The 26,019-nt window shown below is 46.7% G+C and overlaps 1 protein-coding gene across 1 annotated transcript in view; it reads left to right on the forward strand.

Moving 5' to 3' along the window:
• The window catches only part of LOC138663479 (gastrula zinc finger protein XlCGF26.1-like), a 51,045-nt gene that overhangs the window by 20,187 nt on the left and 4,839 nt on the right, over nucleotides 1-26,019 (forward strand). Inside the window, exons 2-6 of the mRNA XM_069749709.1 lie at nucleotides 8,899-9,048; nucleotides 9,178-9,357; nucleotides 9,446-9,569; nucleotides 9,643-9,740; nucleotides 9,939-10,029. Coding sequence (XP_069605810.1) covers nucleotides 8,971-9,048; nucleotides 9,178-9,357; nucleotides 9,446-9,569; nucleotides 9,643-9,740; nucleotides 9,939-10,029 — 571 coding nt within the window. The 5' untranslated portion in view covers nucleotides 8,899-8,970. The remainder of the gene's footprint in view (nucleotides 1-8,898; nucleotides 9,049-9,177; nucleotides 9,358-9,445; nucleotides 9,570-9,642; nucleotides 9,741-9,938; nucleotides 10,030-26,019) is intronic.

The following is a 26,019-nucleotide window of genomic DNA, read 5'->3' on the forward strand; positions in this document are numbered from 1 at the left end:
CACCACATTTGCTGTGCGCCAATCCTGCGGAACAGACCCCGTCGCTATAGAGTCCCTAAAAATAAGAAATAATGGTTTATCTATTACATTACTTAGTTCTCTTAGTACTCATACATGCAACATACATGCAACATACTACATACATGCAACATACTACAGACATGCAACATACTACGTGCATGCAACATACTACATGCATGCATGCAACATACTACATGCATGCAACATGCAACATACTACATGCATGCAACATGCAACATACTACATGCATGCAACATACTACATGCATGCAACATACTACATGCATGCAACATACTACATACATGCAACATACTACATACATCCAGGGTGGCTGGGGGCTGGTATTTGTAGTGGGGGGGGGGGCAATATCCATGGCCCCTCTCTAGGCTATGAATATCAGCCCGCAGCTGTCTGCGTAGCCTTTCTGGCTATAAAATATAGGGGGGCCCCACGTCATATTTTTTTGGGTCCCTCTTGTTGTGAATTCTGTGGCAGGGCTCCCTCCTGTGGTCACAAGTGGTACTTCGGTTGGTTCTCTCTGTGAGCTTCTGTTGGTGGAGGAAAGTGGTACTGCGGCTTCTGAGTTTCCTTCCTCAGGTGATGTGTTGAAGTCGTTAGGTGTTTCTCTATTTAACTCTACCTAGTGCTTTGATCCTGGCCTCCAGTCAATGTTCTAGTATTGGACCTGTCTCCTCCTGGATCGTTCCTGTGGCCTGCTGCTCTGCATAGCTAAGTTATTCTTTGCTATTTGTTGCTGTTTTTTCTGTCCAGCTTGTCAATTTGTTTTTTCTGCTTGCTGGAAGCTCTGGGACGCAGAGGGTGTACCTCCGTGCCGTTAGTTCGGTACGGAAGGTCTTTTTGCCCCCTTTGCGTGGTTATTTGTAGGGTTTTGTGTTGACCGCAAAGTTACCTTTCCTATCCTCGCTCTGTTCAGAAAGTCGGGCCTCACTTTGCTAAATCTATTTCATTACTACGTTTGTCTTTTCATCTTAACTCACAGTCATTATATGTGGGGGGCTGCCTTTTCCTTTGGGGTATTTCTCTGAGGCAAGGTAGGCTTATTTTCTATCTTCAGGCTAGCTAGTTTCTCAGGCCGTGCCGAGTTGCATAGGCAGCGTTAGGCGCAATCCACGGCTGCCTCTAGTGTGGTTGGATAGGATCAGGGATTGCCGTCAACAGAGTTCCCACGTTTCAGAGCTCGTTCTTGTTTTTGGGGTATTTGCCAGGTCACTGTGTGTGCGCTGACCTCTATGTCCATTGTGGTACTGAATTACCTTTCATGACAGTACTGGAGGCCAAAAGTACTAATGATTCTCAATAGAGGGAAAAAAGAAGTTCTGAGACCATTTTTTTTTCTTTGCACTGTGTTTTGCCTTTTTTTTCCCCTAGACATTTGGGTGGTTCAGGACACAGGTGTAGCAATGGACATTAAAGGTCTGTCTGCATGTGTGGATCAGCTCACGACAAGAGTACAAAATATTCAAGACTTTGTGGTTCAGAATTCTATGTTAGAACCGAGAATCCCTATTCCTGATTTGTTTTTTGGAGATAGAACTAAATTTCTGAGTTTCAAAAATAATTGTAAACTATTTCTGGCTTTGAAACCTCGCTCCTCTGGTGGCCCAGTTCAACAAGTTAGGATCGTTATTTCTTTTTTGCGTCGCGATCCTCAGGACTGGGCATTTTCCCTTGCGCCAGGGGATCCTGCATTAAGTAATATCGATGCATTTTTCCTGGCGCGCGGATTGCTGTACGATGAGCCTAATTCTGTGGATCAGGCAGAGAAGAATTTGCTGGCTCTGTGTCAGGGTCAGGATGAAATAGAAGTATATTGTCAGAAATTTAGAAAGTGGTCCGTACTCACTCAATGGAATGAAGGTGCGCTCGCAGCTATTTTCAGAAAAGGTCTCTCTGAAGCCCTTAAAGATGTCATGGTGGGATTTCCCATGCCTGCTGGTCTGAATGAGTCTATGTCTTTGGCCATTCAGATCGGTCGACGCTTGCGCGAGCGTAAATCTGTGCACCATTTGGCGGTATTACCTGAGCTTAAAACTGAGCCTATGCAGTGCAATAGGACTTTGACCAGAGTTGAACGGCAAGAACACAGACGTCTGAATGGGCTGTGTTTCTACTGTGGTGATTCCACTCATGCTATCTCTGATTGTCCTAAGCGCACTAAGCGGTTCGCTAGGTCTGCCACTATTGGTATGGTACAGTCAAAATTTCTTCTGTCTGTTACCTTGATCTGCTCTTTGTCATCGTATTCTGTCATGGCATTTGTGGACTCAGGCGCTGCTCTGAATTTGATGGACTTGGAGTATGCTAGGCGTTGTGGGTTTTTCTTGGAGCCCTTGCAGTGTCCTATTCCATTGAGAGGAATTGATGCTACGCCTTTGGCCAAGAATAAGCCTCAGTACTGGACCCAGCTGACCATGTGCATGGCTCCTACACATCAGGAGGTTATTCGCTTTCTGGTGTTGCATAATTTGCATGATGTGGTCGTGTTGGGGTTGCCATGGCTACAAGTCCATAATCCAGTTTTAGATTGGAAATCCATGTCTGTGTCCAGCTGGGGTTGTCAGGGGGTACATGGTGATGTCCCATTCCTGACTATTTCATCATCCACCCCTTCTGAGGTTCCTGAATTCTTGTCTGATTACCGGGATGTAGTTGATGAGCCCAAGTCCGATGCCCTACCTCCGCATAGGGATTGTGATTGTGCTATCGATTTGATTCCTGGTAGTAAATTCCCAAAAGGTCGACTGTTTAATTTATCTGTGCCTGAGCACGCCGCTATGCGGAGTTATGTGAAGGAGTCTTTGGAGAAGGGGCATATTCGCCCGTCATCGTCGCCATTGGGAGCAGGGTTCTTTTTTGTAGCCAAGAAGGATGGTTCACTGAGACCTTGTATAGATTACCGCCTTCTAAATAAGATCACGGTTAAATTTCAGTACCCCTTGCCATTGTTATCTGATTTGTTTGCTCGGATTAAGGGGGCGAGTTGGTTCACCAAGATAGATCTTCGTGGTGCGTATAATCTTGTGCGTATTAAGCGAGGCGATGAGTGGAAAACTGCATTTAATACGCCCGAGGGCCATTTTGAATATCTAGTAATGCCATTCGGACTTGCCAATGCTCCATCAGTGTTTCAGTCCTTTATGCATGACATCTTCCGAGAGTACCTGGATAAATTCCTGATTGTGTACTTAGATGACATTTTGATCTTCTCGGATGATTGGGAGTCTCATGTAAAGCAGGTCAGAACGGTGTTTCAGGTCCTGCGTGCTAATTCTTTGTTTGTGAAGGGATCTAAGTGTCTCTTTGGTGTTCAGAAGGTTTCATTTTTGGGGTTCATCTTTTCCCCTTCTGCTATCAAGATGGACCCTGTTAAGGTCCAAGCCATCCATAATTGGACTCAGCCGACATCTCTGAAAAGTCTGCAAAAGTTCCTGGGCTTTGCTAATTTTTATCGTCGCTTCATCTGCAATTTCTCTAGTATTGCTAAACCATTGACCGATTTGACCAAGAAAGGTGCTGATTTGGTCAATTGGTCTTCTGCTGCTGTGGAAGCTTTTCAGGAGTTGAAGCGTCGTTTTTCTTCTGCCCCTGTGTTGTGTCAACCGGATGTTTCGCTTCCGTTCCAGGTCGAGGTTGATGCTTCTGAGATTGGAGCAGGGGATGTTTTGTCGCATAGAAGTTCTGATTGCTCGGTGATGAAACCATGCGCCTTCTTTTCCAGGAAGTTTTCGCCTGCTGAGCGTAATTATGATGTGGGCAATCGAGAGTTGCTGGCCATGAAGTGGGCATTTGAGGAGTGGCGTCATTGGCTTGAAGGAGCTAAGCATCGCGTGGTGGTCTTGACTGATCACAAGAACTTGACTTATCTCGAGTCCGCCAAACGGTTGAATCCTAGACAAGCTCGTTGGTCGTTGTTTTTTGCCCGTTTTGACTTTGTGGTTTCGTACCTTCCGGGCTCTAAAAATGTGAAGGCGGATGCTCTGTCTAGAAGTTTTGTGCCCGACTCTCCGAGTGTATCTGAGCCGGCGGGTATCCTCAAAGAAGGAGTAATTGTGTCTGCCATCTCCCCTGATTTGCGGCGGGTGCTGCAAAAATTTCAGGCTAATAAACCTGATCGTTGCCCAGCGGAGAAACTGTTTGTCCCTGATAGGTGGACGAATAAAGTTATCTCTGAGGTTCATTGTTTGGTGTTGGCTGGTCATCCTGGAATCTTTGGTACCAGAGACTTAGTGGCTAGATCCTTTTGGTGGCCATCTCTGTCACGGGATGTGCGTACTTTTGTGCAGTCCTGTGGGATTTGTGCTCGGGCTAAGCCCTGCTGTTCTCGTGCCAATGGGTTGCTTTTGCCCTTGCCGATCCCGAAGAGGCCTTGGACACATATCTCTATGGATTTTATTTCAGATCTTCCCGTCTCTCAAAAGATGTCAGTCATTTGGGTGGTCTGTGATCGCTTCTCTAAGATGGTCCATTTGGTACCCTTGTCTAAATTGCCTTCCTCCTCTGATTTAGTGCCATTGTTTTTCCAGCATGTGGTTCGTTTGCATGGCATTCCAGAGAATATCGTTTCTGACAGAGGTTCCCAGTTTGTTTCGAGGTTTTGGCGAGCCTTTTGTGGTAGGATGGGCATTGACTTGTCTTTTTCCTCGGCTTTCCATCCTCAGACTAATGGCCAGACCGAACGAACCAATCAGACCTTGGAAACATATCTGAGATGCTTTGTTTCTGCTGATCAGGATGACTGGGTGTCCTTTTTGCCTTTGGCTGAGTTCGCCCTTAATAATCGGGCTAGCTCGGCTACCTTGGTTTCACCGTTTTTCTGCAACTCTGGGTTCCATCCTCGTTTCTCTTCAGGACAGGTTGAGTCTTCGGACTGTCCTGGTGTGGATACTGTGGTGGACAGGTTGCAGCAGATTTGGACTCATGTAGTGGACAATTTGACTTTGTCCCAGGAGAAGGCTCAACGTTTTGCTAATCGCAGACGCTGTGTGGGTCCCCGACTTCGGGTTGGGGACTTGGTTTGGTTGTATTCTCGTCATATTCCTATGAAGGTTTCCACTCCTAAGTTTAAACCTCGTTTTATTGGTCCATATAGGATTTCTGAGGTTCTTAATCCTGTGTCTTTTCGTCTGACCCTTCCAGATTCATTTTCCATACATAACGTATTCGATAGATCATTGTTGCGGAGATACGTGGCACCTATGGTTCCATCTGTCGATCCTCCTGCCCCGGTTTTGGTGGAGGGGGAGTTGGAGTATATTGTGGAGAAGATTTTGGATTCTCGTGTTTCAAGGCGGAAACTCCAGTATCTGGTTAAGTGGAAGGGTTATGCTCAGGAAGATAATTCCTGGGTCTTTGCCTCTGATGTCCATGCTCCCGATCTGGTTCGTGCCTTTCATATGGCTCATCCTGGTCGTCCTGGGAGCTCTGGTGAGGGTTCGGTGACCCCTCCTCAAGGGGGGGGGTACTGTTGTGAATTCTGTGGCAGGGCTCCCTTCTGTGGTCACAAGTGGTACTTCGGCTGGTTCTCTCTGTGAGCTTCTGTTGGTGGAGGAAAGTGGTACTGCGGCTTCTGAGTTTCCTTCCTCAGATGATGTGTTGAAGTCGTTAGGTGTTTCTCTATTTAACTCCACCTAGTGCTTTGATCCTGGCCTCCAGTCAATGTTCTGGTATTGGACCTGTCTCCTCCTGGATCGTTCCTGTGGCCTGCTGCTCTGCATAGCTAAGTTATTCTTTGCTATTTGTTGCTGTTTTTTCTGTCCAGCTTGTCAATTTGTTTTTTCTGCTTGCTGGAAGCTCTGGGACGCAGAGGGTGTACCTCCGTGCCGTTAGTTCGGTAAGGAGGGTCTTTTTGCCCCCTTTGCGTGGTTATTTGTAGGGTTTTGTGTTGACCGCAAAGTTACCTTTCCTATCCTCGCTCTGTTCAGAAAGTCGGGCCTCACTTTGCTAAATCTATTTCATTACTACGTTTGTCTTTTCATCTTAACTCACAGTCATTATATGTGGGGGGCTGCCTTTTCCTTTGGGGTATTTCTCTGAGGCAAGGTAGGCTTATTTTCTATCTTCAGGCTAGCTAGTTTCTCAGGCCGTGCCGAGTTGCATAGGCAGCGTTAGGCGCAATCCACGGCTGCCTCTAGTGTGGTTGGATAGGATCAGGGATTGCGGTCAACAGAGTTCCCACGTCTCAGAGCTCGTTCTTGTTTTTGGGGTATTTGCCAGGTCACTGTGTGTGCGCTGACCTCTATGTCCATTGTGGTACTGAATTACCTTTCATGACACCCTCTATTTTAATAGCCAGTAAAGGCTACGCAGACAGCTGCAGGCTGATATTCATAGCCTAGGAGGGGGCCATGGGTATTACCCCATTCCCAGGCTACAAATATTGGCCCCCGGCCGTCGACTTCCCCCCTCTGGCACAGAAAATTGCGAGGGAGTCCACGCCATATTTTCCGGGTTTTTTTTTTAAATTAAACGTTCAGTAAGAAACATAGGTCTTGCAATTATATATCTATGGATATACAGTATCTATAGATCTATCCATAGATAAATCTATATATGGATAACTATGGATATATATATAGATATATGTATAGATATAACTGTGGATATATCTATAGATATAACTAAGGCTATATCTATAGATATATTTATAGATGCATAGATATACAGTACAGACCAAAAGTTTGGACACACCTTCTCATTTAAAGATTTTTCTATATTTTCATGACTATGAAAATTGTACATTCACACTGAAGGCATCAAAACTATGAATTAACACATGTGGAATTATACACTTAACAAAAAAAGTGTGAAACACCTGAAATGATGTCTTATATTCTAGGTTCTTCAAAGTAGCCATCTTTTGCTTTGATGACTGCTTTGCACACTCTTGGCATTCTCTTGATGAGCTTCAAGAGGTAGTCACCGGGAATGGTCTTCACTTCACCGGTGTGCCCTGTCAGGTTTAATAAGTGGGATTTCTTGCCTTATAAATGGTGTTGGGACCATCAGTTGTGTTGTGCAGAAGTCTGGTGGATACACAGCTGATAGTCCTACTGAACAGACTGTTAAAATTTGTATTATGGCAAGAAAAAAGCAGCTAAGTAAAGAAAAACGAGTGGCCATCATTACTTTAAGAAATGAAGGTCAGTCAGTCTGAAAAATTGGGAAAACTTTGAAAGTGTCCCCAAATGCAGTGGCAAAAACCATCAAGCGCTACAAAGAAACTGGCTCACATGAGGACCACTCCAGGAAAGGAAGACCAAGAGTCACCTCTGCTTCTGAGGATAAGTTTATCTGAGTCACCAGCCTCAGAAATCGCAGGTTAACAGCAGCTCAGATTAGAGACCAGGTCAATGCCACACAGTTCTAGCAGCAGACACATCTCTACAACAACTGTTAGGAGGAGACTTTGTGCAGCAGGCCTTCATGGTAAAATAGCTGCTAGGAAGCCACTGCTAAGGACAGGCAACAAGCAGAAGAGACTTGTTTGGGCTAAAGAACACAAGGAATAGACATTAGACCAGTGGAAATCTGTGCTTTGGTCTGATAAGTCCAAATTTGAGATCTTTGGTTCCAACCAACGTGTCTTTGTGCGACGCAGAAAAGGTGAACGGATGAACTCTACATGCCTGGTTCCCACCGTGAAGCATGGAGGAGGTGTGATGGTGTGGGGGTGCTTTGCTGGTGACACTGTTGGGGATTTATTCAATATTGAAGGCATACTGAACCAGCATCTTGCAGTGGCATGCTATTCCATCCTGTTTGTGTTTAGCAGGACCATCATTTATTTTTCAACAGGACAATGACCCCTAACACACCTCCAGGCTGTGTAAGGCTATTTGACCAAGAAGGAGAGTGATGGGGTGCTAGGCCAGATGACCTGGCCTCCACAGTCACCAGACCTGAACTCAATCGAGATGGTTTGGGGTGAGCTGGACCGCAAAGTGAAGACAAAAAAGGCCAACAAGTGCTAAGCATCTCTGAGAACTCCTTCAAGATTGTTGGAAGACCATTCCCGGTGACTACCTCTTGAAGCTCATCAAGAGAATGCCAAGAGTGTGCAAAGCAGTCATCAAAGCAAAAGGTGGCTACCTCTAATTACCTAGAATATAAGACATAATTTTAGTTGTTTCACACTTTTTTGCTAAATATATAATTCCACATGTGTTAATTCATACTTTTGATGCCTTCAGGGTGAATGTACAATTTTCATAGTCATGAAAATACAGAAAAATCTTTAAATGAGGTGTGTCCAAACTTTTGGTCTGTACTGTATCTATCCATATATCTATCTGGCTACTTTCACACATCAGGTTCTTGCCGTTGAAAAAATGGATCCGTGGTTTTTTCCACCGGATCCGTTTTTTTCTCAGAGTTATATTAGCGCCAGATTGCGCCTGAGGGCCACACGTTTCATCCGTTTTTTGCCAGATCCATCGATGACGTCGCAGTCACATGAGCAGTTGCGTGACCGCGACGTCATCGCAGGTCCTTCACTCACTGCATTCTTAGGAACGGAGGCAGATGCTTGCACCGCTGAGAGCCAGGGTCCGTCGGAGGGGTGAATATATCCATATTTTTTCTTTTTATTCTTTATTTTTTACATGAATATGGATCCCAGGGCCTGAAGGAGAGTCTCCTCTCCTCCAGACCCTGGGAACCACACGCCGTATAAGATGACTGGGCGTATAAGATGACCCCCATCTTATACGGCGGGTATATCTGAAATTCCATATTTCATATGGACAAGTTGTGGGTCGTCTTATACGCCCAGTTGTCTTATACACCAGAAAATATGGTAATTGTATTATTATTCAGGATTTTTATGATGTTAAATCGGCTCATCTTCTTCTCATTCAGGTCCCTTCAATATCGGATCCTCTCAGTGAAGATCTCTCATACAAAATCATTTTTCTGAATTACCCATCAAAGATGGATATGGACAAAGACAAGATGGCGGAGAGGATATTGCACCTCACCCTAGAGATCCTCTTCCGGCTTACTGGAGAGGTGAGAGATTCTGATGACGTCCCATTACATCATTCTTATCTATGGGAATAACAGATGGACAGAACTGGAGAGGTGAGGACTCTGGAAATGTCTGTAGTGAGATTTATTAATGTGTCTCTCCATAACCAGGATTACACAGTGGTGAAGAAGACCTGTAGTGAGCGCTGTCAGGACCCTGTGTCTGAGGGATGGGGAAGACCCCTGAGCCTTATAATGGGCCCTCCACCTCACCCCCTGATACATGAGGACATTAATGACCAGAAGATCCTAGAACTCATCTACAAGATGATTGAGCTGCTGACTGGAGAGGTGACACTGCTAGAAATGTTGATACATTATGCAGTGATGCTATGAAAGGATCTGATCTGGGAAATAATGGTATTATTGTATGTGTCAGGTTCCTATAAGGTGTCAAGATGCCACCATCTATTTTTCCATGGAGGAGTGGGAGTATTTAGAAGGACACAAAAATCTGTACAAGGATGTCATGATGGAAGTTCCCCAGCCCCTCACATCTCCAGGTAATATGACTAAATACACACAAACTATAATTATTTGTATGTAAAGAATTAATTCAGTTTCAGTTTCCTACAGATCTATCCAATACGAGGACAACACCAGAGAGATGTCCCCATCCTCTTCTTCTACAGGACTGTAAACAAGAAGATCCCAATGCTCCTCAGGATCATCAGGTAGATGGAGAGAAGGTGTCATGAGATCTCCCCTATGATATGTAGACGGCTGTGAAGGTCTTGTGCTAATTCTTGTTTTATCCACCAGCATTATATGTTTTATACTTGTGTAATATGAACATTGGAGATGGCAGGATTAGAGCTGATCATAGATGTGACTTCTCCATCTGTCGGTGACTTTTACAATATTTGTTTCAGGGTGAAGATCTGACCCATATTAATACTACAGAGACATATGTGAGGGGTGATGAGTGGTGTAAAGAGGAGATTCCTACATATGACTACCCAGGTGAGTAGTAATGATGAGCGAATTTTTTCGGAAAACGATCGTCAGGCATAAATTCGGCACGAATATGGCACCTTTATATTCGTAATCGGAAACACAAGCAAAATTTTATAAAATATAAAAAAATCGGAAACATTCAGTTAAAAAGTTTGGGAAAATATGTGCGTTGTCACAAAAGTATTTTCAGCTCTTTTGCAACCATAATAGTGGTGTACGTGTTTGATGAGAAGAGGGGTTTGCAGAGCTCAGAGGTGCTTGGAAAAAGTAATTTTTCCCCCCTAACGTTATGTGTGCACATTGCGACTAGCCAATCAGGGCGCAGGAAACATCCACAATGTCACAATGTCCTGATTCAACGACTTGTGTCATTAGCTGCTGAAATCACATGTCCCTCTCCATATAAATAGACATCTTGTTTTAGCACCATTTTGACACTGTAACAGCGCAGAGAGGCTTCTCCTCATGCTGGCAATGTTAGCAGCTAGTTTTTCCCTTCCCCCATGACAGCACACCTGAGAGAGGGGATCCGCCCAGTCAGGACAGGAACCCTGCTGAAAATAAAATGGCGGTACCTCTCCATCGCTTCAGTTGGGTTTCCTGTCCTGACAGGGACCCTCGTGCTGAACACGGCGGAAGATTTTTTCCTACTTACCCACTCCCGTCCCAGCGTGGAAGAACAAGCAGGGCCTGTGCACTGGTCCTTGGGTGCTGGATGTGCTGTTCGCGGGTCCTTTTGGCCTTAGTGTCCGAGCGGGCGTCGGTGCAGCACAGTCGGGTGTCCAGGTCTCCTCCGTGGCTGCAACGCCGCCCTCTCCCCCTCTGCCGGCATCCAGGAGCTCCAGCCGCTTCCATGTAGCGCGCCTGACATCACGCGCAAGTCGGGGACGGGCGCCGGATCCAAGATGGCGGCGCCCATGAAGAAAACGCCGGCCGGCTAAAACGATCCCAGTGGCGTGGCAGAGGGGGGAGGGACAACCATTGGGCACCAAAGGATGCGGGGAGTGTAGTACCCTCATAAATGGTGGATGACCACAGAAGACGCACTCATGCCCAGAACTTCACCATGGAAGTGGGGCAGCAGGAGCCACAGCAGCAGCAGGAGCTATTGCAAGATGCCATGCCGAGCCACCAGCATTCCAGGAAAGTAGCCGCTTGAGTGCTAGGAGCGGCAGTCGTCCTGTCCGGCAAGACCCCTCTGCGTCCAGGAGGGATGCTGTACTTGCATCTGACCAGCCACTGAAACCGGTACCCTTGATTGACAGCGGTGGTGAGTGATCTACGTGAATGTCACTCTTATGGTAACAGGGTCCATTTTTCTGCTTGGTTACTAGGGGTCAAGGAAGTCTAGCGGTAAAACAAAGAACAGAGTTTGTGCTCTTCGCCAAACCCGCTTGCAGTTCAGTGGCAGAAGGATCTCTGCTCTAACTGCATCAATAAGACCATACAAGAAGAAACCCCTAGTTTCGCCACTAGTTCAAAGGGCCCTCTAGGTCATCAAAAAAATCCCCCAATGACATTACATTAGAGGTTGGGGGAAGGCTCTCTCTCTTCCTCTCTAACTCCCCGCCTGGGTAAACATCTCCCCCAGTAAGTGGGTTTTCAGTATAATCAAAGACGGTTTAAAGTTAAAATTCATCCATCCACCCAGGCAAAATTTCTTAGTGACACCCCGAAGAGAGTCCCAGCAGGAACAATCGGCTCTGGAGACAGAGGTCTTGGGACTTGTTCAGAAACATGTTCTACAGGAAGTCCCGATTCAGGAGGAAGGAAGGGGATTTTGCTCCCCCTTCTTTTTTGATACATAAACCGGATGGTTCCTGGAGAACCATAGTCAATCTGAAGAAGCGAAAATAATTCTCATAGCTCCGTTTTGGCCGAGGAGGCCATGGTTCTCCATTATAAGGCAGATGTCAATAACAGATCAGTGGATTCTACCAGAGGTTCCGGACCTGCTTACCCAGTGGGCTACTCTCAGGTGAAGGGCTTCGATCTGGCAGCCTGGAATTTGAGAGGGCCAAGGATTCTCACCAGGGTTAGTCTCCACCCTATTGAAAAGTAGAAAACCTATAACATCTAGAATCTACGGTAGAACATGGAAGAAGTTTCTAGACTTCCTAGGCGAACCGTTGGGGGATGTATGTAGCTCCAGTGGGACCCATCCTAGAATTTGTGCAGGCAGGGTTGGAACTTGGGATAGCAACAAGCACCCTTAAGGTTCAAGTTTCAGCCTTGGGGGCTCTATATAACTGCAACCTAGCATCAAATAGTTGGGTTTCACAGTTCATAAAATCTTGTAGTAGGTATAGGCCGGTCATTATCCCAAAAATCCCTCCTTGGGATCTGAATTTAGTCTTAAAAGCCTTAACCAGAGACCCCTTTGAGCCCAGGAGTTATCACCAAAGTTACTCTTAAAACAGTGCTACTGGTAGCCTAAACATTGGCCCGTAGGGTAGGTGATTTACAGGCCTTGTCTACAGTCATGGCCAAAATTTTTGAGAATGACACCAAAATTATATTTTCACATGATCTGCTGCCCTCTGGTTTTTATTAGTGTTTGTCTGATGTTTATATCACATACAGAAATCTAATTTCAATCATATTATGAGTACCACTAGGTTATATTGACAGTTAGAATGAGTTAATGCAGCAAGTCAATATTTGCAGTGTTGACCCTTCTTCTTCAAGACCTCTGCAATTCTCCCTGGCATGCTCTCAATCAACTTCTGGACCAAATCCTGACTGATAGCAGTCCATTCTTGCATAATCAATGCTTGCATTTTGCCAGAATTTGTTGGTTTTTGTTTGTCCACCCGTCTCTTGATGATTGACCTCAAGTTCTCAATGGGATTAAGATCTGGGGAGTTTCCAGGCCATGGACCCAAAATCTCTATGTTTTGTTCCATGAGCCATTTAGTTATCACCTTTGCTTTATGGCAAGGTGCTCCATCATGCTGGAAAAGGCATTGTTGGGCGCCAAACTGCTCTTGGACGGTTGGGAGAAGTTGCTCTTTGAGAACATTCTGGTACCATTCTTTATTCATGGCTGTGTTTTTAGGCAAGACTGTGAATGAGCCGATTCCCTTGGCTGAGAAGCAACCCCACACATGAATGGTTTCAGGATGCTTTACAGTTGGCATGAGACAAGACTGGTGGTAGCGCTCACCTCTTCTTCTCCGAATAAGCTATTTTCCAGATGTCCCAAACAATTGAAAAGGGGATTCATCAGAGAAAATGACTTTGCCCCAGTCCTCAGCAGTCCACTCCCTGTACCTTTTGCAGAATATCAGTCGGTCACTGATGTTTTTTCTGGAGAGAAGTGGCTTCTTTGCTGCCCTCCTTGAAACCAGGCCTTGCTCAAAGAGTCTCCGCCTCACAGTGCGTGCAGAAGCACTCACACCAGCCTGCTGCCATTCCTGAGCAAGCTCGGCACTGCTGGTAGTCCGATCCCGCAGCTGAAACAGTTTTAAGATACGGTCCTGGCGCTTGCTGGTCTTTCTTGGGCACCCTGGAGCCTTTTTGACAACAATGGAAGCTCTCTCCTTGAAGTTCTTGATGATGCAATAGATTGTTGACTGAGGTGCAATCTTGGTAGCTGCGAAACTCTTCCCTGTTAGGCCATTTTTGTGCAGTGCAATGATGGCTGCACGTGTTTCTTTAGAGATAACCATGGTTAACTGAAGAGAAACAATGATACCAATCACCAGCCTCCTTTTAAAGTGTGCAGTGATGTCATTCTTGCTTAATCATGACTGATTGATCGCCAGCCCTGTCCTCATCAACACCCACACCTGTGTTAATGGATCAATCACTAAAACGATGTTAGCTGCTCCTTTTAAGGCAGGACTGCAATGATGTTGAAATGTGTTTTTGGGGTTAAAGTTCATTTTCCGGGCAAATATTGACTTTGCAAGTACAGTAATTGCTGTTAAGCTGATCACTCTGACATTCAGGAGTATATGCAAATCGCCATTAGAAAAAATGAAGCAGTAGACTTTGGAAAAATTAATATTTGTCTCATTCTCAAAATTTTTGTCCATGACTGTATATGCCCTCCTTATACTCAAGTATTCGAAGACAGAATAGCTCTAAAACCAGATCCGGCATATCTCCCCAAGGTAGTCCTTAAATTCCGTAAGAGTCAGGAGATTACTTTACCACCATGCTGTAATAATCCTAGGAATCCTGGGGAACAAACGTTCCATACGTTACACATAAGGAGGTCCATGTTACAATACATGTCCAAGACAAGGAAGTGGAGGAAAGACTAGACCCTATTCATAGCCTTTCAGGGTAGCAGAAGAGGGAGCGGAGTAGCTAAAAGTACCATTGCCAGATGGATCAGGGAGGCCATTAGTTTATCCTACTCTGCGAGTGGCACTCCGGTTCCTGAAGGCATCAGTGCTCATTCCACCATAGCCGTGGCTATCTCCTGGGCAGAAAAGGCTGAGGTATCAATTGATCAAATTTGTAATGCCGCTACCTGGTCCTCACCCTCAACTTTTTTCAAACATTACCGGCTAGATCTATTCTCTGCTGACCCAACCTTTGGTAGAAGGGTGCTGCAAGCGGTGGTCCCTCCCTAAGGTGTTTCATTCTACAAAAGTGTCTCAGGTGTGCTGTCAAGGAGGAAAGTGTCATGCTGCAGCAATGCAGGTATGTGCAGACTACACGAGGGAGAGTGGGTGAGAGAAAAAGAGGTCAGACTTGCCGCACCGCAGCCCAGTTCACGCTGCACTGCGCCACCAGGTGGCAACAGAGAGTGGTCAAAACAAGCCAAGTCAGTAACGGTTGGTAATCGTATAGTTTAAAGGGGAAAACAGAACTTGTGGTCAAAATAAAAGCCAAGGGTCAGAACCAGCCAGGAGCAAAGGTACCAGAGACGTGAGACAAAGAACAGAGTCAGAGTAAGCCAAAAGGTCAAAAAGCCAGACAGACGTGTGGTAAAAAAGACGGAAACCAGGAGACGAAATCAGAGTTTTAGCCGAGTGACAAACGGAGGGTATACACACCAGAGTCACACTAGGTTAGGTACAGGAGACAGGGCAGGTACAGGTAAGGGAGGTCAGAGGCAAAAGGAACACTGGGGTTTCACAGGTTAGCAGTCCCAGCAAGCCCAAAACTATCACTGACACAAGCTGCCAGCAAGAGCACCAAGAAATAGCCACTCCCAAATCAAAGAAAGGCAGAAATAGTTAACCCCACCATGACCAGGCCGGAGTAGGAGAAACAAAGCAAATGCCGACCTGGATCATGACAGAAAGGAAAGCACCAAGGTTACTTACCGGTAGCCGTTTTTTCCGGAACCTATGACAGCACCCGTATATCCCCCCCCCATTATCCATTATCTCCCCTTCGGTGTGCACTATAGTTTTGGGTGTTTTTAGTTGATATGATGTGGTAATGGTTTTGCCATGTGTACTGACCAGGGGGGCCTCTCATTCTTTGTAAACCAACTGAAGCGACGGAGAGGTACCGACTAGGGTTGAGCGACCTTGACTTTTTTAGAGTCGAGTCGGGTTTCGCGATACCCGACTATCTCAAAAGTCGAGTCGAGTGGAATCGGCCGATTATCGCGAAAAGTCGGGGGTCGACCGAAACACGAAACCCAATGCAAGTCAATGGGGGAGCATAGTCGGCAGTGAGTGGAGGCCAGGAAAACATGTACAGAGCCCATTTTAATGGCAAAAACATCCATTCTTGTTACTGAAGCTTGTCAATCTTAATTTAGCTTATAATAATAGTAAGGCATTTGTAATTGGGGGTCATTTGGCTAAAGTTGTGGGGGGTAGGGCTGGTTCAAGTAATTAGTGGGCCCAGTAAATCTGGACCACGTCACGGCAGTGGAGCAGGGAGAGGTAAGTATTTCAACTTTGCAAGTGCTGTGATCCTGAGCAAGCAGGGGGGGGCCCACTCGTTGGCATTGGCACTGGCACAGGGCCCCTCAAAGTACAGCGGTGTGTTTGCACGGCGGGGGCGCCTCCCACCGGCAGCAACACTTTTGCGTACTATGAGGGGCCCTGTGCCAGTGACGTCGCCAACGAGTATTCCTCCCCCCACCTGATGAAGGAACCTGCACCTTCATCTGCACCTTCCTCTTTGTCCCCGTGTAAGGTGGTATGGTATGCGGGAAGGGGGACCTGACTTTCAGCAGGGTCACAATCTTGCAGTGTAGCGTGCACGGGGAATGTTGCGTTATGGGTCAATGTACCAGCAGACTCATCTATCACTGGCTGGGCAATGGGCAGGATGAGGGGGAAACAGATATGGGCCCAAAGAATAAAGTGGGCTAAATGCAGTTCAAAATTGGTAACAGCACTAACCAGGGGGCATTGTTTTGTTCAGTGGAGGACAACTGGAATGAGAGTCTGACACAGAGAGTAGGCCCAAATCAGTAAGTAGTCTAAATGCAGTTCAAAATTGGCAACAGTAGTAAACAGGCGGCACAGCTTTGTTCACTGTAGGAGAACAGCAAGGAGCGGCAGACACAGATAGAAGGCCCCAACCCAACTAGTAGGCCCACTGCAGTTTTAAAATTCCAATAGGCTGAAAACCAGATAATTGTAGGTCATTTTTTGTAAAGAGGACAGCTGTATTGAGTGGCGCAGCCAGACACTACAAGTAGGCCTTAAACCACAAAGTTGGCTCGACGCTGGTTTAAAAAAGGTTACATGGGTACACGGTCTGCATTGTTGTGCTCAGTGGAGGACAATTGGAAGGAGGGACCGCAGAAAGACTTTGTAGGCGTAAAATTACAAAATAGGCTCTATGCAGCTTCGATTATGTGGCAACCTGGAGAACACCTTGGAGCAGCAGACACCGTCTCTACGACCCAGACCCAACTTGTAGGCCTAATGTAGTGTTGTTTCAACAACTACTTAAGACGAGCATGAAGATTGAAGCAATGGAGAGGAAACCTGGAGAACACCTTGGAGTGGAAGACACCGTCTCTACAACCCCAGACCCAACTTGTAGGCCTAATGCAGTGTTGTTTTCAACAACTACTAAACGAGAGCCAGAAGATCGAAGCAATGGAGAGGAAACCTGGGGAACACCTTGGAGTGGAAGACACCGTCTCTACACCCCAGACCCAACTTGTAGGCCTAATGCAGTGTTGTTTTCAACAACTACTAAACGAGAGCCAGAAGATCGAAGCAATGGAGAGGCAACCTGGGGAACACCTTGGAGTGGAAGACACCGTCTCTACACCCCAGACCCAACTTGTAGGCCTAATGCAGTGTTGTTTTCAACAACTACTAAACGAGAGCCAGAAGATCAAAGCAATGGAGAGGCAACCTGGGGAACACCTTGGAGTGGAAGACACCGTCTCTACACCCCAGACCCAACTTGTAGGCCTAATGCAGTGTTGTTTTCAACAACTACTAAACGAGAGCCAGAAGATCGAAGCAATGGAGAGGCAACCTGGGGAACATCTTGGAGTGGAAGACACCGTCTCTACACCCCAGACCCAACTTGTAGGCCTAATGCAGTGTTGTTTTCAACAACTACTAAACGAGAGCCAGAAGATCGAAGCAATGGAGAGGAAACCTGGGGAACACCTTGGAGTGGAACACACCTTCTCTACACCCCAGACCCAACTTGTAGGCCTAATGCAGTGTTGTTTTAAACAACTACTAAACGAGAGCCAGAAGATCGAAGCAATGGAGAGGAAACCTGGGGAACACCTTGGAGCGGAAGACACCGTTAGTAGGCCCTAGCGAAGTAGTAGCCCCAATGCAGTTTTCAAATTCCTATAGGCTGAAAACCAGACTATTGACGCTCAGCTTTTTTAAAAGGAGGACAGCTGTATTGAGTGGCGCAGACAGACACAGGTAGTAGGCCTTAAACAAAACATTTGGCTCAATGCAGTTTTAAAAAGGTTACAGGGGTACACGGGCAGCAGTGGTCTGGTCAGTGGAGGACTAGTGGAAGGAGGGACTGCAGACAGGCTTAGTAGGCCTAACATAACAAAAATCGGATGTAGGCACTTTAAAATTGCTTCCAGGGGTACACGGGCAGCAGTGTTCTGGTCAGTGGAGGAGTATTGGAAGGAGGGACCGCAGAGAGGCGTAGTAGGCCTAATATAACAAAATTAGGCTGTAGGCACTTTAAAATTGGTTCCAGGGGTACACGGGCAGCAGTGGTCTGGTCAGTGGAGGACTAGTGGAAGGAGGGACCGCAGACAGGCGTAGTAGGCCTAACATAACAAAATTAGGCTGTAGGCACTTTAAAATTGGTTCCAGGGGTACAAAGGCAGCAGTGGTCCGGTCAGTAGAGGACTAGTGGAAGGAGGGACCGCAGACAGGCGTAGTAGGCCTAACATAACAAAAAAACGGATGTAGGCACTTTAAAATTGGTTCCAGGGGTACACGGGCAGCAGTGGTGTGGTCAGTGGAGGACTATTGGAAGGAGGGACTGCAGACAGGCTTAGTAGGCCTAACATAACAAAAGTTGGCTGTAGGCACTTTAAAATAGCTTCCAGGGGTACATGGGCAGCAGTGGTGTGGTCAGTGGAGGACTATTGGAAGGAGGGACCGCAGACAGGCTTAGTAGGCCTAACATAACAAAAGTTGGCTATAGGCACTTTAAAATTGGTTCCAGGGGTACATGGGCAGCAGTGGTGTGGTCAGTGGAGGACTATTGGAAGGAGGGACTGCAGACAGGCTTAGTAGGCCTAACATAACAAAAGTTGGCTGTAGGCACTTTAAAATAGCTTCCAGGGGTACACGGGCAGCAGTGGTGTGGTCAGTGGAGGACTATTGGAAGGAGTGACCGCAGACAGGCTTAGTAGGTCTAACATAACAAAAGTTGGCTGTAGGCACTTTAAAATAGCTTCCAGGGGTACACGGGCAGCAGTGGTGTGATCAGTGGAGGACTATTGGAAGGAGGGACCGCAGACAGGCTTAGTAGGCCTAACATAACAAAATTAGGCTGTAGGCACTTTAAAATAGCTTCCAGGGGTACACGGGCAGCAGTGGTCTGGTCAGTGGAGGACTAGTGGAAGGAGGGACCGCAGACAGGCGTAGTCGGCCTAACGTAACAAAATTAGGCTGTAGGCACTTTAAAATTGGTTCCAGGGGTACACGGGCAGCAGTAGTTTGGTCAGTGGAGGAGTATTGGAAGGAGGGACCGCAGACAGGCGTGTAGGCCTAACATAACAAAAGTAGGCTGTAGGCACTTTAAAATAGCTTCCAGGGGTACACGGGCAGCAGTGGTGTGGTCAGTGGAGGACTATTGGAAGGAGGGACCGCAGACAGGCTTAGTAGGCCTAACATAACAAAAGTTGGCTGTAGGCACTTTAAAATAGCTTCCAGGGGTACACGGGCAGCAGTGGTGTGGTCAGTGGAGGACTATTGGAAGGAGGGACCGCAGACAGGCTTAGTAGGCCTAACATAACAAAAGTTGGCTGTAGGCACTTTAAAATTGATTCCAGGGGTACACGGGCAGCAGTGGTGTGGTCAGTGGAGGACTATTGGAAGGAGGGACCGCAGACAGGCTTAGTAGGCCTAACATAACAAAAGTTGGCTGTAGGCACTTTAAAATAGCTTCCAGGGGTACACGGGCAGCAGAGGTGTGGTCAGTGGAGGACTATTGGAAGGAGGGACCGCAGACAGGCTGAGTAGGCCTAACATAACAAAAGTTGGCTGCAGGCACTTTAAAATTGGTTCCAGGGGTACACGGGCAGCAGTGGTGTGGTCAGTGGAGGACTATTGGAAGGAGGGACCGCACACAGGCGTAGTAGGCCTAACATAACAAAAGTGGGCTGGAGACACTTGGAATTCTCTTGCAGGGGTACACAGGCAGCATTGGTGTTGTCAGCGGAGGCCGATTTTAATGAGTGTCTGCCAGTTAGTACTCCCAAAAAATAAATGGATGTTAATGTCTCGCATTACACCAAAACCAAAACACAAAAGGGTGGAATACTTAGGTACAGGGGTGGGCTCCTCTGCTGAGTTTCAGACCTAGTAATTTGGCGCAAAGTATGTACTGGTGTAAATATAGGACACTGCCCCTGACTATGTTAAGTACCATCATGCATGTCAACACAATGGTATTGTCAGTGCCAGGCATTGAAGGATGTCAGCGCATAGACTAAACATTGGTGGAACTGTGAGAGATAATTTTGCAAGTGGTAGAGCAATGTTTGAGCTGGGGGGGGGAACTCTCTTGTGGCCGGCGGTACAGGACCAGGGCCCCTCATGTTACAACGGTGTGTCTGACGTTGGGTGCGCACCACCACCACCAGAGACACTTTATTGTACTACGAGGGACCCAGTGGCAGTGCCGTCGACCAAAAGCGGGCACACCCACCTCTTCAGACAAACGGCACTCTCACGGGTGCTTGCGCCAAGTGGCGAGACCACGGCCCCGTGGGGGGAGTTTGGCCATTTAGGGTGGTGTAAACATGTCGTATGCTGGACAAACAGCTGCTGCAAATTACGAGATTGGAAAAGTCAGTCAGAGTAGTCCACAAGCAAGACCTTTTCATAGGAAAGCTAGGTGTCAGCTGGGCAAGGTGGGGCAAAAGAATTCAAAATCCAGTTGTGGTTCATTTTAATGAAGGTTAGATCATCAACATTTTGGGTAGCCAGACGAGTCCTTTTTTCGGTTAATATTGAACCTGCAGCACTGAATACTCTTTCTGATAGGACACTAGCTGCTGGGCAAGCAAGCTTCTGCAATGCATATTCTGCCAATTCTGGCCAGGTGTCTAATTTGGATGCCCAGTAATCAAATGGGAATGACGGTTGAGGGGGAACATCGATAAGGGATGAAAAATAGTTTGTAACCATACTGGACAAATGTTGTCTCCTGTCACTTTGAATTGATGCTGCAGTACCTGTCCTGTCTGTGGTCATAGCAAAATCACTCCACAACCTGGTCAGAAAACCCCTCTGTCCAACGCCACTTCTGATTTGTGCACCTCTAACACCTCTGGCCTGCTGACCCCTGCAGCTCGTGTGATAACGATCACCGGTGCTGTGTGCTGGGAATGCCTGAATCAAACGGTCCACAAGAGTTGATTTTTTGGTTGCTAATAATTGTTCCAGGTTCTCATGTGGCATAATATTTTGCAATTTGCCTTTATAACGAGGATCAAGGAGGCAGGCCAACCAGTAATCGTCATCGGCCATCATTTTACAAATGCGTGTGTCCCTTTTGAGGATACGTAAGGCATAATCCGCCATGTGGGCCAAAGTTCCAGTTGTCAAATCTGCGGTTGTGCTGGGTTGAGGTGCAGTTTCAGGGACTTCTAAGTCACTTGTCTCCCTAAAAAAACCTGACCCCGGCCTTGCAACGCCACCAGTTGCTATTGGCCCCGTAGAAGCTTCCTCATTACAAAAATAATCATATCCATCATCCTCCTCGTCCTCCTCCTCCTCCTGTTTGCCCGCTACCTCGTCCTGTACACTGCCCTGACCAGACAATGGCTGACTGTCATCAAGGCTTTCCTCTTCCTCTGCTGCAGACGCCTGCTCCTTTATGTGCGTCAAACTTTGAATCAGCAGACGCATTAGGGGGATGCTCATGCTTATTATGGCGTTGTCTGCACTAACCAGCCGTGTGCATTCCTCAAAACACTGAAGGACTTGACACACGTCTTGTATCTTCGACCACTGCACACCTGACAACTCCATGTCTGCCATCCTACTGCCTGCCCGTGTATGTGTATCCTCCCACAAATACATAACAGCACGCCTCTGTTCGCACAGTCTCTGTAGCATGTGCAGTATTGAGTTCCACCTTGTTGCAACGTCGATGATTAGGCAATGCTGGGGAAGGTTCAAAGACCGCTGATAGGTCTGCATATGGCTGGAGTGTACGGGCGAACGGCGGATATGCGAGCAAAGTCCGCGCACTTTGAGGAGCAGGTCAGATTACCCCGGATAACTTTTAGGTTTAAGGTGTGAGCCAGGCAAGGAATGTGTTTCAGTTGGGAAAGGGAGATGGCAGCCATGAAATTCCTTCCGTTATCACTCACTACCTTGCCTGCCTCAAGCTCTACAGTGCCCAGCCACGACTGCGTTTCTTTCTGCAAGAACTCGGACAGAACTTCCGCGGTGTGTCTGTTGTCGCCCAAACACTTCATAGCCAATACAGCCTGCTGACGCTTGCCAGTAGCTGTCCCATAATGGGACACCTGGTGTGCAACAGTGGCAGCTGCGGATGGAGTGGTTGTGCGACTGCGGTCTGTGGACGAGCTCTCGCTTCTGCAGGAGGACGAGGAGGAGGGGGTGCGAACGGCTACAGCCAACTGTTTCCTAGACCGTGGGCTAGGCAGAACTGTCCCAAAATTGCTGTCCCCTGTGGACCCTGCATCCACCACATTCACCCAGTGTGCCATGATGGACACGTAACGTCCCTGGCCATGCCTACTGGTCCATGCATCTGTTGTCAGGTGCACCTTTGTACTCACAGATTGCCTGAGTGCATGGACGATGCGCTCTTTAACATGCTGGTGGAGGGCTGGAATGGCTTTTCTGGAAAAAAAGTGTCGACTGGGTAGCTCGTAGCGTGGTACAGCATAGTCCATCAGGGCTTTGAAAGCTTCGCTTTCAACTAACCAGTAGGGCATCATCTCTAACGAGATTAGTCTAGCTATGTGGGCGTTCAAACCCTGTGTACGCGGATGTGAGGCTAAGTACATCCTTTTTCTAACGAGAGTCTCATGTAGGGTGAGCTTGACTGGAGAGCTGGAGATCGTGGAACTAGCGGGGGTGCCGGTGTACATGGCAGACTGAGAGACGGTTGGAGACGGTATTGTTGCCGCCGGTGCCCTAGATGCAGTGTTTCCTACTACGAAACTGGTGATTCCCTGACCCTGAGTGCTTTGGCCTGGCAACGAAACCTGCACAGATACTGCAGGTGGTGCGGAAAATGGTGGCCTTACAGTGACGGAAGGGATGTAGCGTTGCTGACTAGCTTCATTGGCCGAGGGTGCTACAACCTTAAGGGACGTTTGGTAGTTAGTCCAGGCTTGCAAATGCATGGTGGTTAAATGTCTATGCATGCAACTTGTATTTAGACTTTTCAGATTCTGACCTCTGCTTAAGGTAGTTGAACATTTTTGACAGATGACTTTGTGCTGATCAATTGGATGTTGTTTAAAAAAATGCCAGACTGCACTCTTTCTAGCATCGGATCCCTTTTCAGGCATTGCAGACTGAGCTTTAACCGGATGGCCACGCTGTCCTCTAACAGGTTTTGGCTTTGCCACGCGTTTTGGACCAGATACGGGCCCGGCAGGTGGAACCTGTTGCGATGTTGATGCCTGCTGCGGCCCCTCCTCCTCCGCTTCAGAACTACTGCCGCCTGCACCCTGTTCCCCCAATGGCTGCCAATCGGGGTCAACAACTGGGTCATCTATAACCTCCTCTTCTATCTCGTGTGCAACTTCGTCTGTGTCACCGTGTAAGTCGGTGGTATAGCGTTCGTGACGGGGCACCATAGTCTCATCAGGGTCTGATTCTGGATCAGTACCCTGCGAGGGCAATGTTGTGGTCTGAGTCAAAGGAACAGCATAGTAATCTGGCTGTGGCTGTGCATCTGTGCACTCCATGTCCGATTCAACTTGTAATGGGCATGGCCTGTTAACTGTTTCACTTTCTAAGCCAGGGACGGTATGTGTAAAGAGCTCCATGGAGTAACCCGTTGTGTCGCCTGCCGCATCCTTCTCTGTTGTTGTTTTTGCTGAAGAGGACAAGGAAGCGACTTGTCTCTGACCGTGAACATCCACTAACGACGCACTGCTTTTACATTTACCAGTTTCAGAAGAGGAGGCAAAAGAGCTAGAGGCTGAGTCAGCAAGGTAAGCCAAAACTTGCTCTTGCTGCTTTGGCTTTAAAAGCGATTTTCCTACTCCCAGAAAAGGGAGCGTTCGAGGCCTTGTGTAGCCAGACGACGAACCTGGCTCCACAGCTCGAGACTTAGGTGCTATATTGTTTTTCCCACGACCACCTGATGCTCCACCACCATTACCATCATTACCAGCTGTCAATGAACGCCCACGGCCACGACCTCTTCCACCAGACTTCCTCATTGTTTTAAAAACGTAACCAAAGTAACAGTATTTGTTACTGTCAAACAACTTACAAGGTGAACTCTAACTTCTGTAGGATTTAGATATCCCTTTATAGGTGGGTGAGACCGCAAGGAAAATCTGGCACAATGTTACACACTCGGTTTTCTGTGGCACCAAATGAGAGAGATGCCACACACGCAGGACTGTCACTCAAGCACAAAGGCCAATATTAATGTCCCACTGTTTGTTTTTTTTAAGGGAGAATTTAAACACCAAAAACAGGCACTAGGCTTTCTGTGGCTCACTATTTGAGAGAGATGGCATACAGGACTGGCACACAAGCACAAAGGCCAATATTAATCTCCCACTGTTTTTTTTTATTTAAAGGAGAATTTAAAAACCAAAAACAGGCACTAGGCTTTCTGTGGCTCACTATTTGAGAGAGATGGCACACAGGACTGGCACACAAGCACAAAGGCCAATATTAATCTCCCACTGTTTTTTTTTGTCAGGGAGAATTTATAAACCAAATACCAAAAAAAAACAAAACACTAGGCTTTCTGTGGCCCACTATTTGAGAGAGATGGCACACAAAGGACTGGCACACAAGCACAAAGGCCAATATTAATCTCCCACTGTTTTTTTTTTTTTAAGGGAGAATTTAAAAACCAAAAACAGGCACTAGGCTTTCTGTGGCTCACTATTTGAGAGAGATGGCACACAGGACTGGCACACAAGCACAAAGGCCAATATTAATCTCCCACTGTTTTTTTTTTTGTCAGGGAGAATTTATAAACCAAATTAAAAAAAAAAACAATAGGCTTTCTGTGGCCCACTATTTGAGAGAGATGGCACACACACGACTGGCACACAAGCACAAAGGCCAATATTAATCTCCCACTGTTTTTTTTTAAGGGAGAATTTAAAAACCAAAAACAGGCACTAGGCTTTCTGTGGCTCACTATTTGAGAGAGATGGCACACAGGACTGGCACACAAGCACCATGGCCAATATTAATCTCCCACTGTTTTTTTTTATTTAAAGGAGAATTTAAAAACCAAAAACAGGCACTAGGCTTTCTGTGGCTCACTATTTGAGAGAGATGGCACACAGGACTGGCACACAAGCACAAAGGCCAATATTAATCTCCCACTGTTTTTTTTTGTCAGGGAGAATTTATAAACCAAATACCAAAAAAAAACAAAACACTAGGCTTTCTGTGGCCCACTATTTGAGAGAGATGGCACACAAAGGACTGGCACACAAGCACAAAGGCCAATATTAATCTCCCACTGTTTTTTTTTTTTTAAGGGAGAATTTAAAAACCAAAAACAGGCACTAGGCTTTCTGTGGCTCACTATTTGAGAGAGATGGCACACAGGACTGGCACACAAGCACAAAGGCCAATATTAATCTCCCACTGTTTTTTTTTTTGTCAGGGAGAATTTATAAACCAAATTAAAAAAAAAAACAATAGGCTTTCTGTGGCCCACTATTTGAGAGAGATGGCACACACACGACTGGCACACAAGCACAAAGGCCAATATTAATCTCCCACTGTTTTTTTTTAAGGGAGAATTTAAAAACCAAAAACAGGCACTAGGCTTTCTGTGGCTCACTATTTGAGAGAGATGGCACACAGGACTGGCACACAAGCACCATGGCCAATATTAATCTCCCACTGTGTTTTTTATGTCAGGGAGAATTTATAAACCAAATACAAAAAAAAAAAACCACTAGGCTTTCTGTGGCCCACTATTTGAGAGAGATGGCACACACAGGACTGGCACACAAGCACAAAGGCCAATATTAATCTCCCACTGTTTTTTTTTTATTTAAGGGAGAATTTAAAAACCAAAAACAGGCACTAGGCTTTCTGTGGCTCACTATTTGAGAGAGATGGCACACAGGACTGGCACACAAGCACAAAGGCCAACATTAATCTCCCACTGTTTTTTTTTTTTTGTCAGGGA

The sequence above is a fragment of the Ranitomeya imitator genome, chromosome 2 (assembly GCF_032444005.1).
Source record: "Ranitomeya imitator isolate aRanImi1 chromosome 2, aRanImi1.pri, whole genome shotgun sequence".
In the NCBI taxonomy this organism is placed as follows: domain Eukaryota; kingdom Metazoa; phylum Chordata; class Amphibia; order Anura; family Dendrobatidae; genus Ranitomeya; species Ranitomeya imitator.